This window comes from Melanostigma gelatinosum, assembly GCF_949748355.1.
Source record: "Melanostigma gelatinosum genome assembly, chromosome: 8".
Lineage (NCBI taxonomy): Eukaryota > Metazoa > Chordata > Actinopteri > Perciformes > Zoarcidae > Melanostigma > Melanostigma gelatinosum.
In genome coordinates, this window is record NC_136641.1 from 11,614,038 (window position 1) to 11,632,116 (window position 18,079).

The following is an 18,079-nucleotide window of genomic DNA, read 5'->3' on the forward strand; positions in this document are numbered from 1 at the left end:
TCAAAATTGGTGTTCACTTAAAATGTCAACAGTTAATGTTAACAGTGAACGGTTGAATACCAGCACTGACTATAACAACCAGCTGATACTACAACACATATGCACATATTGCAAAGTGACCATAATTGTCTGCACAATTACTGCTCAATTTTGATCAGACTTCTGATCAGAAGTCTTCCCAGATAATGACAAGCAGGGTTGCCCTAAAAGTGTGTGCAGTAGCATGCAAGAGGCCTTTTTCTTCTACTGTCCAGTTAGGACAACACATTCTCTCTCCCAACCTGTCAAATATCAACGCCTTTGTCACAGGTTATAATCTTACAACCTCCATTTTCAGTTGTGAAGCTCTACATTTAGTAATATTATGACATGATGACTTAGCACTTATGACAGATTTTTGGGATAGACCTGGTAATGTCAGTTATGAAAATTGAGGCTGTGGTGAAGATCACATAAACTGCACACATGACTGCTGCTTCCTGCCAGTTGATGTTTTAGTAACATTGTGTTATTGTTATTGTTCTTACAAAAGTCTGACTTTACTGTGCTGGGTTTATTGAGGAAGCAAAGAGAGAAAACTGTTCTTTATTACTCCTCTAACTTGGGTTTCTGGTAAGTCTTTGCTTATCTCTGTCAATCAACAACCTCAGGGAGGTCACACTATCTCACTGTGTCATCAATGTTTGAACAGATAGACAGTAGTGTGCTGTAAGTAATGATTCTTATCAAAAGGGTGTCCTGCACATGTTTCTGATGAACTGTTGTGATTATCAGCAGAGGACATTATTTAAGGCTGGGATTAACACAGAAAGTACAGAAGACTACAGAACTGCATACATAGACTGCCACTTTGAGAATGGAGATGACAATGTGTTTTCCACTGTTGCTGCTGATCTGCTCTCTCTCCACAGCTCAGCTTCAGACAGAGTCTGACAACGAAATTATTCCACATGGAAAGCAAACCGAATCCCAGGGAAGAGAACCAACAAATGCCTCTGACCGCCAACAGACCTGCACACAAGACATCAATGCTGTGCTGAGAGAGATGAGCGCCACGTTGGCTGAACAGAGGGTGGAGATGAGGCACTTACAGAGAGAAAATGAAGGTGCTGTAGGATGTTAAGTTGTGAGGAAGTACTTGCAGCACGAACCACTTTGTTATTACAGAACGGACCGAAATAATGTTTACAAAAAATATGTCATTGAATCTAATTGTTTACCCTTTTTTGTTTTTTGTAGCCCAGGCAGCCAAGCTGAGAGAACTGGAGTTACAAAAGACTGAGTTGGACAAGCTGAAGCAACAGCTAAAAGGTACAAGTATATATTGAGCAATGCTGAATTGTTTTACCTCAAAATGACATATTAGAGACAATATGAACAGTATAAGACTTTTCCTACATATATACACAGGATTTGAATAATGCATGTTTCCCAATTTTTCTGGACTGTTTTAAGTAATTTGTTGGAACAATATACAGGTTTCAGTGGCGAAAGCACACCCTAATGAAAACAATGACGATGAAATACGTTTAACTGTCAAAGATTGTTTTCATTTGAGACAAAAATGTATTTCACATCGCACCTATTCTAATTCATTTCAGCACAGGCAGCAGAGCTGACCAACACGAGAGCAGAGCTGATCAACATGGCAGAAGAGCTGATCAACATGACAGCCAGGACAGATGTCACAGAAAACCAGGTGGAGGCTCTGAAAAGAGATAATGAAGGTAAGATAAAATAAGCTATTTGAACAGTTTGGTTGTAATGGATCATTTAAACCCCTATCTAGAATGGTGATAATAATAATACACAGAATAATGGTGTGTTTTTAATAGAAAACAATCATCAATTTAGAAAAAAGCTCATTATCGTCATGGTCAATGTTGTCATCATCACTGTAACATCATTCTGTAAAATGAGTATGTTTCTCTCTCTCTCAGTCAAACAGGTGGCTTTCTCAACATCTCTGTTGGCTTCAGGCTCAGGAACTATCGGACCATTTAACACACACACTCCTCTGGTCTTCAGATACGTTGTCACAAACATCGGAAATGCCTACAACCCAAACACAGGTACTTTAATTCACAATTTTAAATATTTATTGACTTTTTTGCTGTGTGTGCTTCAACCACATCATAAACAGATAATTCCCCATTCACTGACAAAACTGTCCCACAGGTTTGTTCATTGCACCGGTAAGAGGAGCCTACCACTTTGAGTTCTACATAGGTGCACATGGACATGCTTCACATCCTTCAGCTGCTGTGTTGGTCAAGAACGGAGAGCATATTTTTATAGCATATGAGTATCAGCCGTCCCATTTTAGCAAATCTGGTAATGGTGCCACGCTGCTTCTAGAGGTCGGAGATGTTGTGTTTTTGCGTCTCTGGAACAACGCAAGAATTTTTGACAGTGAAAATCATCATAGCACCTTCAGTGGTAATCTGCTTTTCACCATGTAAAAGAAAAACAGGTCTTTGTTTTCCTCAGTTTAAGATTATCGTGTACACTGGAGCCACATATCAGAAAATGACGTTATTTTTTCCTGTATATGAATGCTGATTGACAACCCTGCATCAGAACAATCTTCTTCATTAGAAAAGGTTCATTCATTTTTCATCCGCATGTCTTTACAGATTTGCATCAAAACACGCAGTCATAGACAGTGAGGGAATACTTGTGCCAGATGTTTTGTTAACATTAGATCAAGGGAGTGTCGTAATAGTTGAGAAACGTGTGTAAATGTTCAGAAATCCCATCACTTATCTCACATTGTTAAGAAATTCTAAACAAAGTCCTCTAACTTCACCTGGATCCAGATAAACACCAGAACCTACTTGCTCAGCATCACCACAGCATCCAACCAAACAACCTCACTTTCACTGTCTGATTGTTCTTTACTTTGTTCGAGAGAAACTCAAACTGTCTGGTGCTGTTAGTGTGAGAGGGGACATTCCCTTTATTCCTTCAAATGCATGATACAGTCGCTGTGGTTTTTATTTGTAAGTACCGATTATCTATACAAACAGGAAAACTGTATCAGTACCAGCTAATTATAGTCTCATTCACAGTATTTAGCCTGTAAATGAAACTTAATGTCAAAGCTTCATGTCAACAATAATTTCTACATGTTGTATTCACTGTATTATTGTTATATTCTCTACATTTGAATAAAAGCATAATGATATCACTACATTACTATCTCTGGATGTTTCTTCAACACTTGGTAAATTGTGTTTCGAAATAATATATTTTCTAATTGTAGCAGAAAATCAAATAAATGTAGAATGAAGTAAGTATTATTGAACAAGGGTAACCCACGACTCAAACATCAATACTTTTTTTACATTATGTATTATATATTGTGAGTTAAACTGACTGTGTGGGAGTCATTGAGATTATCGTGACCCTGTTATTCAATACACAAGTAGTTAAATCTAGTGTTTTGATCTCTACTTTTATAACTTTAATTTTCCTGTTACATTTTGTTCTGCCTGTTCATTCACTATCAAATTGTTACTAATTGTTATTGTACACAGAGTTGTTGTTGTCACATAAATTACAAGCTCAGTGAACACTCATTGATCCAGTTTCAGTTAAGAAGCTTTACACTTCGAGGTCATATTGCTGGCTGCTTATGCACTCAGGGAATAAAGAACAACTGAACTGAAGTTTATAAAAATGTAATGTTAATTGATATATGTTTAGTTGAGAGAGAGAGAGGGAGAGAGAGAGAGCAGCACATGATGCAGAGGTGAACAAAGCATGCACTACATCACATTAACTGTCTAAAAAGTGAGTGAGTGAAAGAAATCCTTTTAATTTTCCACGAGACTAATATTAACATACAGCTGTTGAAGAAGTACTCGGTTCTAGGATATTTTCCTGAAGTAAAAATAGCAATACTACAGTGTTGAAATACTTACAAGTAAGAGCTATGCATCCATGATATTAATCAATTGAAAGTACAAAATGATGAACATCATTATAAAAGTAAATGTATTGCAGAATGGCTAATTTTAGAATAATTATATTGCTATATCTATAATTATCGATGCATTAATGTGTTACGTGCTCATTTCATTTATTTTATATACTTAATAATCTGAATCTTTAGACCTGGTAATGTCTCCTCCTCTAACTTGGGTTTCTGGTAAGTCTTTGCTTATCTCTGCCAATCAACAACCTCAGGGAGGTCACACTATCTCACTGTGTCATTAATGTTTGAACAGATAGACAGTAGTGTGCTGTAAGTAATGATTCTTATCAAAAGGGTGTCCTGCACATGTTTCTGATGAACTGTTGTGATTATCAGCAGAGGACATTATTTAAGGCTGGGATTAACACAGAAAGTACAGAAGACTACAGAACTGCATACATAGACTGCCACTTTGAGAATGGAGATGACAATGTGTTTTCCACTGTTGCTGCTGATCTGCTCTCTCTCCACAGCTCAGCTTCAGACAGAGTCTGACAACGAAATTATTCCACATGGAAAGCAAACCGAATCCCAGGGAAGAGAACCAACAAATGCCTCTGACCGCCAACAGACCTGCACACAAGACATCAATGCTGTGCTGAGAGAGATGAGCGCCAGCGATGAGAGCATATTTTTATGGCATATGAGCATCAGCCGTCCCATTTTAGCAAATCTGCTAATGGCACCACGTTGCTTCTAGAGGTTGGAGATGTTGTATTTTTGCATCTCTGGGCGAACACAAGAATTTATGACAGTGAAAATCATCATAGCACCTTCAGTGGTAATCTGCTTTTCAGGTCTTTGTTTTCCTCAGTTTAAGATTATCGTGTACACTGCAGCCACGTATCAGAAAATGACTTTTTTCCTGTATATGAATGCTGATTGACAACCCTGCATCAGAACAATCTTCTTCATTAGAAAAGGTTCATTCATCGTTCATCATGAAGCACTCTATACACAGCCCAGAGGATAATCCTGCAAAATGATTTTTATTGTTAATTTATTTTATTGTATGTAGAATAGTTCAAGTGCAAACAGTAAATGAACTTGAAGGATTTTACTTGTGATAGCTTCGTGGTGTCATTGTCTTGACAACAATGCCAAGTCAAGGTAAATCAACTCTTTCTTATCACAAGTCTCAACATTCTAGCCTGAACTATTCACCCAAATAGTTTAAGAAGCTTTTATTTAAATACATATATTGATAATATCATGAATCATTACAATGTTTGCGCCCATTGGCAGTTTACTCACGATCACTTGTGGGAAAGTGGCAGAAATATGACTTTATAACAGTAATATATTATGTTCATTTTTTAGAATATTTGTTTATTTATTGAATTTAGCTCTTCTTAAATTGATCGCAGGAGCAAGCACGTTTGAAAACGCGCAACTTTTACTTTGAAGGCGAGCTGTCTCTGTTTACAGCTCTCGACTTCCTTTCCTCAATTTTCATGATGAAACTTAGCTCATGGAACAAGCTGCTGTTTTGGTGCGCTGACTTGCACGTGTTCATTCAATGCGACAATAACACAGGCAAAGCGTCAAATGAATTATACTTCGTGCACGGACAACTATACTATAACTTATGTTTTACTTTATTCGAGATCCTATAAGATGACTATAAGATATTTTTTTCTTGACTTTTTTCTTACTATAGCCTACTATGGCTTTTTATGACTTTTTTGACATACTATACTATTACTTTTTTCGACGACTTATTTATCACTTTTTTCGTCTTACTATACTGTGACTTTTTTCGACATGCTAAACTATGACTTTTTAAAATGATTTCTTTCAACATATACTTTACTTTTTACAACTATACAATTACTTTTTTTTATGAATTATTTCAACATACTATACTATGATTTTTACGGCTCTTTTTTGACATACTACACTACTCTATTGTGACTTTTCATTACATTTTTTGACAGTATACTTTGTTATGACTTTGTTTTTTACATATACCCTGACTTTATAATCTGCAGAGTGATCAACAGTGGAGTTTCTCACTATGAGATGTTTGAGGCCCCCCTACATGAATAGAATTAAGGATTCAGGATGATAGAGTTTGTTAAAATGAAGAGAGATGGTGAGCGCTGTATGGAACCCTTTTAACATATATTACTATGACTAACAATTGTAGGATTCTGCGGAATCTATGAGAAATGTTACGGTCAGGTATTGTTCCTCAAATTATTTTTTACTTGTTTGAACATTTTGTAAACATTTGTCTCTTTGGAAATATTGTGTGTTGAGAACCCAGACAGGTCTGAATCTGAGTTAAAAGTATAAGATGGCGACAACGATCGCCTACAGCATCAGAAGTGGCGTAGACACAGGACTAAAGTGCTAAAGCTCTGGTTAAATTCATGAATTCATGATACAGTAAATAGTGTGTGTCAAGGTCAAGATGAACAATATAAATATTAATAGAATATAATGTTTTTCTACATAATCTACCACATTTCAAAACTATAAAGATACTTAATGTTTTGACATTTGGCCTGATATTGATTTGAGTGTAAACAAAATCCAATAACAATATTTTGGCCAACATGTACTTGTAACACAATTCTTCTTGATAATAATTCTTTATATTTGGTTTTTTTTAAATTTTTTACAAAAAACAGTACAGTACGATTACCTCAAACATGTATGTTTGGTGTTCGTTGTTGCAATTTCTTGTCAATTAAAGGCAGACATATATGCATATAATATCAGCCATGTTGAAGTATTGGTTGGGCTGTATTATAGATCATTTAATTCCAACTTCTGTCCTCACGTGTAGGTCAGACTGGCTGTTACTAGTGTGGAATACATCGCTGAGAGCGTGAGCAACAACGAACTGGTGCGGGGAAGTAAAGAGTGTCGACCGATTCTCACCAGGGCCCTGCTTGACCTCCACACAAATATCTTCTCTGACTCCCGCCCACGACTGCCCCCTGCCATCCTGTTGGCTGTTGGAGGCTGGAGCGCTGACAGTTCCACAAATATCATCGAGGCGTACGATATCCGTGCTGATCGCTGGGTCAACGTACCAAACAATGAGGAGAACACTCCCCGGGCCTACCATGGCGCAGTTTTCCTCGATGGATCAGTTTACTATGTCGGTGGCTTCAACGGTGTTGAGGAGTTCAGCTCTGTGCACCGGTTTGACCTGGGCACGCACACCTGGCAGGAGGTGACACAAATGCATTCGAGCCGCTGCTATGTCAGCACAACTGTGATGGACGGGTGCATATATGCCATGGGAGGTCATGATGGACATGAACGACTCAGAAGTGCTGAGCGCTATCAGCCCAGAATCAACCAGTGGAATGTAATTGCTCCAATGCATGAGCGGAGGAGTGACGCCAGCTGCACAACCATCAATGGCAAGGTGGGTGGAGCTATTAAGAGCAGCTCTGAAGAGAGTGTTGCTGGGATGACATATCTTTGTAGGCCAACCCTGAAAGTTAGCATCGCAGTGGTTCCTTCCACAAAAGGCTGATGAGATGTTGGACTATTGCAGAAAAAAATGCTCTGTGGGCAAACACAAGTTTAGGATAGTAAATGCAAACATTTAAAAAGACAACATTTGGCTAAAAGCAAATGAGTGCGAGTATACACTGGTGGGCCAGCTGATCATTGTTCGATCAATATTTTTTTGAATCGTTGTCCTCAGTGGACTCCTTCAAAAGATTACTTATAACCTCTTAAATTCTCTCCAGGTATACATTTGCGGTGGCTACAATGAGAGTGGACGCCTGTCAACGGCGGAATGTTACGACCCAGAGACTAACCAGTGGACACTGATTGCCCCCATGAGCAGCAGGCGCAGTGGACTTGGGGTCATTGTCTTTGCAGACCGTGTCTTTACAGTAAGTACATTGCACACTGCTCATACGCACATAACACAGAAGCACTCTGAAGAATGAAAAATATGTTGCTGGGAGAGGTTTCAAATAGAGTGAAAACTGACGTATTTGTTTGACATCATTGACTTTTCATTGCAAATGTAAAGCGTTGTACCTCTGATATGTCCGGAGGTTTGTCCCTAAAAACGTTGACATTGAAGGCAGTGATGTACTGATGTAATGTAAGTTAGAGCTGATTCTTATTGTTCATTTTTCAAGTGTTCTCAAGTGTGAAGGTTTGCTTTTCTTTGTTTTCCACGATAGTAAACTGAATATCTTGTTTTGGATTTTAAAGTTTTCATCAATTCAAACAACGACAATTTTAATTTGTCAACTTGTATATTGGGAAACATCAACAATCAACAGTTTTGCATAAAAATGTTTGTGTGAACTACCTTCTACTTTTTTATGATAAATACTATGTGACTTCCGGTCAGCTTCCCCTCCTTACAAGAGTGCTGCTATAAACTGAGAAACAAAAACAGAAAAATAGTGGAAGCAGTGCCGACTTCTAAATCACCTTTACTCTTAAAGGTTGGCGGTTTCAATGGAACCAGCCGTCTGGACACTGCCGAGGCCTACGACCCCCACACCAACACCTGGCACGCTGTGCCCTCCATGCTGAACTCCCGCAGTAACTTCGGCATCGCAGTGATCGATGACCGTCTCTTTGTTGCGGGGGGCTACGACGGCTCCACCACCATCTGTGAGGTCGAGTGTTTTGATGCCGAAACATGCGAGTGGTCTGATGTCAGGAGCATGGAGAAGTCCCGCAGCGCCCTGAGCTGTTGCGTGGTGTACGGACTCCCTAACTTGGCCGAGTACTCTGCCCCTCGTGGTACCCTGCCATTGCCCGATGTAGAGGAGGATGAAATGGAATAATCCACCTGACTATGAGCTGTATTGTTCTGTAAATAAATGTATCAAATCACAGCAGTGCGACTGTAACTTCAGTCATAACAGTTTTTAAGTTTGTGTGACAGCTTTGTGCGACCTCACTATTAATTCGAGAAAGAAAACATTTTCGCCTTGGAGAAGAATCAGAATATCACAAAGTCTGTCAAAGTGAGACTTGATATTAGTTCACAACAGCATGAACATTGATGATTCTGTGTACTTCATCCGTGTTTCATGCAACACAAACACTACGTTACTCCAGAGTCTACTTTTTTCAACGTACTAAACTATGACTTTTTGGGGACTTTATTTCGATATACTGTACTATGACTTTTTAGAAAACTTTCCAGAATTTTTTCTGACTTTTTTGGACTTACTATGCTTTGACTTTTTAATGACTTTTCGACATACTATACTATGACTTTTTTGGGACTTCTTTTCGACATACTATACTATGACTTTTTTGGGACTTCTTTTCGATATACTATACTATGACTTCATTCTTTTTTTCGACACACTATACTATGCCTTTTCTCGACATACTATACTATGACTGTTTTTGACATGCTATACTATAATACCGAAAAAGTTGTAATATACTAAGTCGAAAAGTCCGAAAAAAGTCATAGCATAGTATGTCGAAAAAACTCATGAAATAGTCATGCTACAGTATATCAAAAAAAGTCACAGTATATATAGTATGTCGTGAGAAAAAAAGTCAGAAATATATCAAAGTATAGTTAATATGACTTTTAAAATAATAAATAAAATAAGTCATTACAATACATTGAAAAAAATCACAGTATATTATGTTGAAAAAATTAAAAATATTCATACTATAGTTCGTATGTCGAAAAAATAATTTAAAAGTATAGTAATGAGGTAAAAATGAAACACCAAAGTATGGTTTACATTTTGTACTATCTTGTAATTTTCAAGTGCCTTCATCATTTAAAGTGTTGATTGTAAAAATAAATGTTATTTCTGTCATCTGTCACCTTCATCAGGTGACTCCCAGTTAGTTAGTTAGTTAGTGAGTAAAAGTAAACTGATCGACATCAATGTACCACAATAATGTCACTAAATATCTCTGAATGCAAGTGAAGCAGACGGTGTGCTATTTTCTATTCGGTTTTGTCCTATAGTGTTGACATACTATACTATAACATTTTTATTACTTGTTTTTTACACACTATAGTGAAACTTTTCTGACGTTTTCTGAATACTGAACACTGAATACTATATTTCGAAAGCCTAAACTGGTTTAAACCAGGCCATCCCCTATCAGGCATCAAAATCTTACTTATATGTGAGATGTTATATGTTCAAACCGCAACACTGGTGTCAAGACAAGAGCCACTGGAACCCCAGGAAGTCCTTGTCACACTTCATGAAGTCACCGTATAAACCGGCCTTCACCTTCACTCTGTGCCATCCAATCTGACATGATTCTTATGAAAGGAGGTGAAACATAACCCTTAGGTGATATTCTTAACTTCACTTGTGTTGTAATAATAGCTGGATGTTATAGTCTGTGCAATTCAAACCCTTACTGTTCACTCTGAATGTAGAATACTACCTTAAATATTGACATTCTGAGTGAACACCAATTTTGAGGCTTTAATACACATTTTGGTTATTGGTCCCTGCAGGGTAGTGCCCCGTTATTGTTAATATATGTTATTATTGTTATTATTAATAATAGTATTAATATAAAAAAGTCATACTTGCTAACAACCAAACACGCTCTTGCCAGATCCCAAAACTATGGTTTTTTTTACGTACTACTATGACTTTTTTCAACATAGTATACAATCAACTTGCTATGACTTTGTTTCACATACAATACTTTTTTTGCAATACTATATGAATACTTTTTTTAAGACTTACTACACTATAACATATTCTCTGATATTTCATTGCTTATTATACTTCGACTTTAAATCCAATTTTTTATATGGCATACTAAAGCTAGACATTTTTTATTATATTTTTGCATACTATACAATGACTTTTCTTTTAATAGCCATACTATACTATGACTTTCTATCGCACTTCATGCACTACGCACTACGTTGCTTTTTTCATGATATCCTATTATCTCACACACTAACCTGACGGATGCGGAGAGCTCAGAAATACGCATTGGAAATGTCATTTAAAAAGCACACAGGTTTTATTGCATATCAATTTCATGTATAAATTCTTCATAGCATTGGAAAGATTACATTTGGTATACATTGCTATTCTACAGAATTAACGTCAGAGTCATATCTTTTCAATGAAATTTCTCTAAAGTACATCTTCAATAATCACAAGCATCAAAAGAACTGCAATTTTCAGAATTGTTCAATATTATTCTACAATCCTTTATTGTTTTTCATTATGTCTTCTCCCACAACTCTTTTCTAATGTCTTTCAGAGCCACTTGCCCAAACATCTGTAAGGCAGTCAAGAACTTGAAGTCAAACCTACCAAACTAACCACATGTACAATAAGTGCATCTACGGATTTATTTTTTTCTTTCATTTTTTTTCTCATTTTTTGATTTGATACACATTTCACAAATGGACATCATTATGACTGCTAAACACGTCATGCACAATATCTTTTTTTGTTTTCCATAAACACAACAGAGGCGATATACAACTCAGATTCAAACAAAACAAGCACCATCCATTTAAACCCATATTTTTTCAATGATTTTTTTTTCTTCAGACAAATGCACCATTGTTTTTCATTCTTTAAAATACTATACAGTTAAAAAGAAACAATATGTATATTTTTACTTTCTCCTGTAACAGTGGGGGAAAACAGCAACCATGTTCTATTATGCTGAAACATATCTCAGCGACCATCTGCCAGAATACTTTCTGAAGTTGGCAAAATGGAATATACTTCAATGCCTTCAATTCTTTTGCTTTACACAGCGCGTACTTATTACAGTAGTCCATGACATGAATTACTACATATAGTCACCGAAACTAAAAACTTAGTAACCCAAGCCTTTACATTTTATAACCACGACTTGAGAAAACAATGTGTTTATCATGAATGAAATCTCATTCAGTAGAATTATAAAAAAAAGACTTTCTGTCTTTTGAAAAAATGAGATGATGCAGCAGTCCTCCTCGGCATCACACTACCACCTGCTGTTGTGAATACAAATTACAGTGCTTCTGTTCCACAATTTTCTTATCTCTCCATGTCAAGCTCAAGCTGCTTACCTACCGAAAGTGAAACTAGTCTGAAAATGCATCTATGTTCTAAGTTCTAGAGACCTAAGCCTGATCAATTTATGGCTTGGACCCATATGGTTTAAGTACTAGTTTGAAGCATCAGGCCTAGTTCTGTGAGTCCCAGTACGCAGGGAGGACCAAGGCAACAGTTATCAACAATGCTCACCCCCCCCTGTATCAGCAGCTATCTACAGTTATCTACAGTACCCATGAGTCATGCCCTCCAAAGCACTGCTACCCAATCGACCCCATGGAATGAACTTTTATTATGATCTCAGGAGAACATCAGGGAATATGAAGTTAAACTCACGATCAAGTGTTTCTGTTTATCCCTGTCCAGAATTTAAAATGAAGATATTGTTCTGCATGTTTTGGAAGGACAATCCAGCATAATTATGATATTCATTTTAACACTATATGTGGTTAAGTTTACGCTTTTTTTTTGGTTTCATGAGACCTTGATTCCATTCTTGCATGACCAGCTTTTCTGTTGCTTCAGTGCAGTGAAGACTCGATGTTCATTCAGACGTGACTGAGTGCTTTAGACTTTTGGACCATGTAATATAGGACAACTTACTTTAAAAAGAATGTTAATTGTTTACACTAAACATATCAAATGAAAAACCAAGTGGGAAAGGGAGCTTGATGTGGTAGAAACTAGTCGGATTCAATAATTTGACAACGCAATGCTTCTTTTCTGACATGTCTGAAAGTTGTCCAAGTTTGACCCCCCCCCCCCCCCCCCATAATACTTGAACCAATTTGAACAAGAAACATTCAGCATACTGGGTAAAATGGTTGAACTGAAACAAGAAAAAAAACTAAACACTGCAGGACGATACGTTGCCAAATAGGATCTAAAGCTAACTACAGCTATATTTCACTATAAATAAAAACAATTCATTTCATGGGTTCTTTCCATTTTGGCACACTAACGCATCCAAAGAGATTCAGAATCTCCCTCACTTTCTGGCGTTCATTCCTTCAGCATCAAGAAAAGAGGGATGAAATGACATGCCTTCATTTTCACTCCTCCAGTCATGACAAAACAACCAAAAATAAATACATACACACACATTTCTGAAATCAAATATATAAGAGCGTAATAATAAGAAAAGAAAAAAAAACTATGACAGCAAATGCAAGCCCCTTGGAAATGAAATGATTGTCAGAGAACAAAACATTTTCTATGGGTTATTTGGCACATACCACTCTTGCTATGAACATCTAGGTTATTTTGTACATCATATGTCAATATCATAGAATTTTGGTCCTTCTCTAAAATAATTATATTAACAATTTAGCACGGTGGTGCCTACAAAACCAATACTGTGGTATCTAAGAGCAGAGGAAGAAAAATAAAATTAACAAATGTCGATGAAATAAACAAGCAGAGAAAGACTTTCCTCATTTTTTTTTGAGTATGATTTGAATTCATTTTCAGCGTGATCAAATTGGGTAACCAATTACAATGGCTAGTGTCCCAGATAGCTCATCAAAATCACCAGTTGCTGTGCACATTTGAACATTGAACATCATTCTCCATGTAATCATTAAAAAAAAAATCAACAGTCTACTGGAACTTGGATTCCCTCAAGTAACATTTAGTGTGGTGCAGTTATAGCTGAAATAAGATCAGTACGTGACTCGCCCGTGATTGGTGAGGGAAACCTGGAGACAATAGTGCACGCGCCCACTATATGTTCCTGGTGAAACACCAACACCTTGTGGACATGCAGTGCTAATGCAGGGCTGATGCTGCAGTGCTTGTAGTAGGCGGTGTGCACAGACTTTAGAGACATACTAGTCATTAAGTGTCTTTGAGAGCCTTACGGTGGGTCTCTATGGTGCTGGAGTGAGCCTTGTGGACTTGGGGAGGATCAGAGTAATGCAGAGTTTCAATGCTGTTGAGAAGCATTTATCATGTCCTTCACATCAACAGGAGCTTAGCAGTGCTTTCTTTTTGAGTCTTGTGAGATGTCTCACCAAGGGACAATCTCTCCCTCCTCTCTCTCACTCACATCTACACACACACACGCACACACACGCACACACACGCACGCACGCACATCTCCACACAAGCATATTCTTTCTATCTTGGATGAATGCGACACAGAACTCTTCTCTAGTGTCCACGTTTCTCACTACTCATGTCCACTCTGTCTCTTGTTCTATCCATTTTGCGAAACCAATGTTTCTCCTACTCTTTCTACCGCGTCCGCTCTCTCGTCTAGATGTGGTTGAGCGGGTGAAAGCTGCTGGTCTCGGACGGTCCACCTCCCATGCTCAGCCAAGCATCCAGGGAGTTCTGGGAGGGCGCGTGCAAAGGGTTGTTCTCCGAGAGAGACAGCATCATTGCATAAGCCTGCGGGAGAAGACAGGTTACTTTTCACAGGAGGAAAGTCAATACTTTCAAACACTCATTTTTAGGAACATTTCTCTCTGTCAAATGTCATTTGTATGGTATACTATACATGTTTTGATATTTTATGAATTGTTTTAGGATATACTATACTATGACTTTTTTAATGACATTTTTTAAAGAATGCTATATTATGAGATTTTCTTATGATTTTTTTGTGACTTTTTTATGACATAATACACTATCAGATTTCTTGTAACATTTTTATGGCAGATTTTATATGATTTTTTTGTGACAATATATGATGACATTTTCATGGCATACTTTATACTATTTATATTGCTTATTTAATAGAATACTATACTATGCTTTTTATGGCAAACTAAATTATGATTTGACAGTTTTTGTGACATCTGTGCTATGTTATTTTATGCATTTCTATGGCATTCTATACTTGGATACCTTTATGGCATTTTGTACAATAATATTTTTTTTTATGAGATACTATACTGACACTTTTTTATGACATACCAAACTATGACTTTTTATGACGTTCTTTAATGACATATGTCACATTTATGACTTGTTCTATGGGATTCTTATTTCATAGTACACTATGACCTTTTAAAAATGCCTATTTTTACGACAGCTTTTGTGACAAACTACACTATATTCTATGAGAACTAGGTTCTAAAAGTTTTAATGACTGAGTGCCAATTTATCGAGCCAGCATATGATATGTTTGCTGCACAGTTAAAGTGCACACATACAAAATATCGTTACCATTTCACTTCCGCATTATACTGCCAAGTTGTCCACTGAGATTGCTAACTTTAGGTAACAGCACAGCTTGAAGAAATAGCCGAGCTTAGTGTGTTAAATGCAGACTATTGACAGAGAAAGTATTCAAATGGAGGACAGACGATTCAAATATAATGCATGCATTTCATGTTCAGGGGTTGCAGAAAATGTTCCTGAGGGCCGCCATTGAGAAACTATGCCGTAAACCATCATCACGGTGATAGCTCAATCATCATTGTTCAAAATCAGACAGATTATTAATGATTGATTGGAGTGCTCACATTGAAACAGACTTTACAAATTGCTTCACAATTCAGGACACCACACCACATCATACCATCATTTCTTGACAATATAATTATGTTCTTCATTCGACTGTTTTAAGACTGAAGATCACAGTGAAGAGCAGGTTACAGGTAATATGTGAGTCAGTTAAGTGAGAGGAAAAGACGAGAGGGAGCAGGACAAGAGGCACTTCAGCCTGAATTCACAACCTTTTCTTTCCTTAAGCATCTGAAAATGTGAAAGAATCCATCTCATCTAGAGCTGTGTGGTATGGCCAAAATCTTCCATCACAATATAGGTCATTTCCTAAGTCTATAACGACATATATCATGATATAGCACGTTTTCTGGTGATTAAATAAATAAATAGTCTAGATGAAGTAACCACATGGAAAAAACAATTTTTGTCTCGTCCTGCGTGAGTCAAATGAAAAGGATTTTCTTGTTTTATTAAGAACTTGTGAACGTGACAGTTTCAAATCAAATTATAGAGAGAAAATGAATAAATATTTCCAGCTTTACACTGACTATGTGTATATGGGGTATTCCCAAAGCAGAATTCTTATTGATTCAGATTTTCTGAGGTCGTTATCATCAATTTAGATGAACAGTTAAATATTGTGTATCGCGATATCTCAATATATACGATTTCCTCACAGTATGATTCCATTGAAAGACAATACATTATTATATTGAATTATCACCCCGGCCTAATCATCTTCCCTTTTCTCTGTAGCCACAGGAGGCATTTTGTCCTTCCTCCTGTCCAATCAGAACAACATGCGTTTCCTTCCCTCTTTCGTCACATACCTGGGTTTTAGCCTGCCTGTACAATGTCTCTTTCAATGCCTCCGACTCTAGTGAAGTGTTAAATATGTCTTTAACATCAAAGGGTTGCTCATCATTGGCTGCTTTACGTAACCCCTCCAGACTCTTGGGAAAGCTGGGCAGACCCTCCAGGTCCAAGAGAGAGCCTTCCTCTATACACCTGCACACCGTGGATGGATGGATGGCAGAAATAGGGCAGTATGGATGGGTTGGTTGATAGACGGGTGGATGGGTAAATGGAAGATAGATATCAGGAAGGGATAGATGGAGAATTAATACAATGGAGGGGGGGGAATGAAAGGAGGGAGTTAAAGTGAAGGAAAACATGAGGAGAAGAGAAAAGGAGAGGAACGATCAATAAAAGGACCGGTAGAGGGAATACATTGAGAGAAGGAAAAGGACAGAAGAGTAGGAGCTGAAGCTGAAAGTCGTTTTTTGTTTTGGGTGTCTGTGAAAGGAATCTATATCAATCCATATTTTACTTCTTCCTACTGTTTAGAAGTGGCAGTAGTTATAATTGAAAAAGATACAACTGTCTGTTTCTGTTTAAAGGTAGTTTAATAGATAAGGGGTACATCTGCTGTGGTTATTAGGTGTAGATAGTAGAGTGTCCACTAACACTGACTTATGTGGTTTTCTGTATAATTAACAAAATAAATACCTGCGAGTGTGTTCATAGCCCATAGCTAATGGAGCTGTCTCCGTCTCTTCCTCCTCCTCGTCCTCCTCATACACTCCCGTCGTGACGGGAGACGGGGACTCGGGCGCCTCATCGTGAGACTTCTCCGTCAGGCTGCCTTCCTCCTCCTCCTCATCGTCGCCCTCCACTTCCTCTTCCTCCTCCTCTAGCCCCCGGAGCCCTAGCTTAGAGTTGGACAAACTGTGGCTCGGTGGGCGTTCCTCCTCAGCCTGGTCTGATCTGCAGAGGGATCAAAGGTCAAAGTAGAGAGGAAGCGTTAGTGATGTTGGCAAACGTTCCGAAAAAGACCACCTTTCTCCTCCCGTATTAGTGACATTTCAGAATAAGAAACAGCCATTTAGACATCACGTGAAGTAATGTTCATACGGTTTGTGGTGCTGCATGTTCCTTGTGGAAACAAACCTCAAATATTGTTACAAAAGCAAAAGACTAAGTTTCTAAAATTGTGCTATAACAAATTATAGCTGCATGTGAGCAGCTATAAGAGCCAATTAGGGAGGGCTTAAGAAGAAAGACGCTAAGAATCAGAATCATGGGTAGTGTAGTCGCCAGGGTTTTTCAGAGAAAGATAAATAATGGAAGTAAAACGGAGCATATCTCTGGTTTTACTGCATTGATTTAGTTTTTCTTTTGTTCCAAATGATCAAAAGCATATTTGCAAATTTCGATCGCTGAGTGCTCTTCTTAATTCTTACCAGATTGAAAAGTGAGAAGGACTTGTTTTAGTCTTAGTTTTAGTTCTCTGTCCAGTCTAAAGCTGGGTGGCTGTTACCATTTCCTGACCATTTAAAAGACGTGACTCATCACAAGCAGAGAGTGAAACCTAAATAATCGGTTGACAGCATGCACAGTCCAAGTGTCCACACAAACAACATGGGTGCTGACAGTCTGCCCGGAGCGCTTTTCAAACAGCCGACACATGATTAATTGACCAGCTCCTTAGAAACAGAACAGGAGATGGCCCGCTGCAGACCGGCTCCTCTACACCCTGTAATGGTGGAACATACTTTGTGTGACTGAGGGAAGACGATGGCTGATCTGCAAACAGGCTATCAGCACACCACCATTACGACCTGCCATCTGTACA

At 37.8% G+C, this 18,079-nt stretch overlaps 2 protein-coding genes across 2 annotated transcripts in view; one reads left to right on the forward strand and one right to left on the reverse strand.

Moving 5' to 3' along the window:
• Positions 1–1,045: 1,045 nt before the first annotated feature.
• On the forward strand, positions 1,046–8,763 carry LOC306780662 (uncharacterized protein; the record flags this gene model as incomplete). Its single annotated transcript, XM_079273097.1, has 7 exons — positions 1,046–1,106; positions 1,240–1,311; positions 1,602–1,727; positions 2,179–2,195; positions 6,774–7,364; positions 7,696–7,845; positions 8,416–8,763. 7 exons carry the CDS (start codon positions 1,046–1,048, stop codon positions 8,761–8,763), a joined length of 1,365 nt encoding a protein of 454 aa, XP_079129223.1.
• Positions 8,764–14,196: 5,433 nt separating this feature from the next.
• The window catches only part of prdm16 (PR domain containing 16), a gene marked incomplete at its 5' end in the record, with an annotated part of 190,721 nt that continues 186,838 nt past the window's right edge, over positions 14,197–18,079 (reverse strand). Inside the window, 3 exons of the mRNA XM_079273896.1 lie at positions 14,197–14,382; positions 16,275–16,452; positions 16,954–17,211. Coding sequence (XP_079130022.1) covers positions 14,248–14,382; positions 16,275–16,452; positions 16,954–17,211 — 571 coding nt within the window. The 3' untranslated portion in view covers positions 14,197–14,247. The remainder of the gene's footprint in view (positions 14,383–16,274; positions 16,453–16,953; positions 17,212–18,079) is intronic.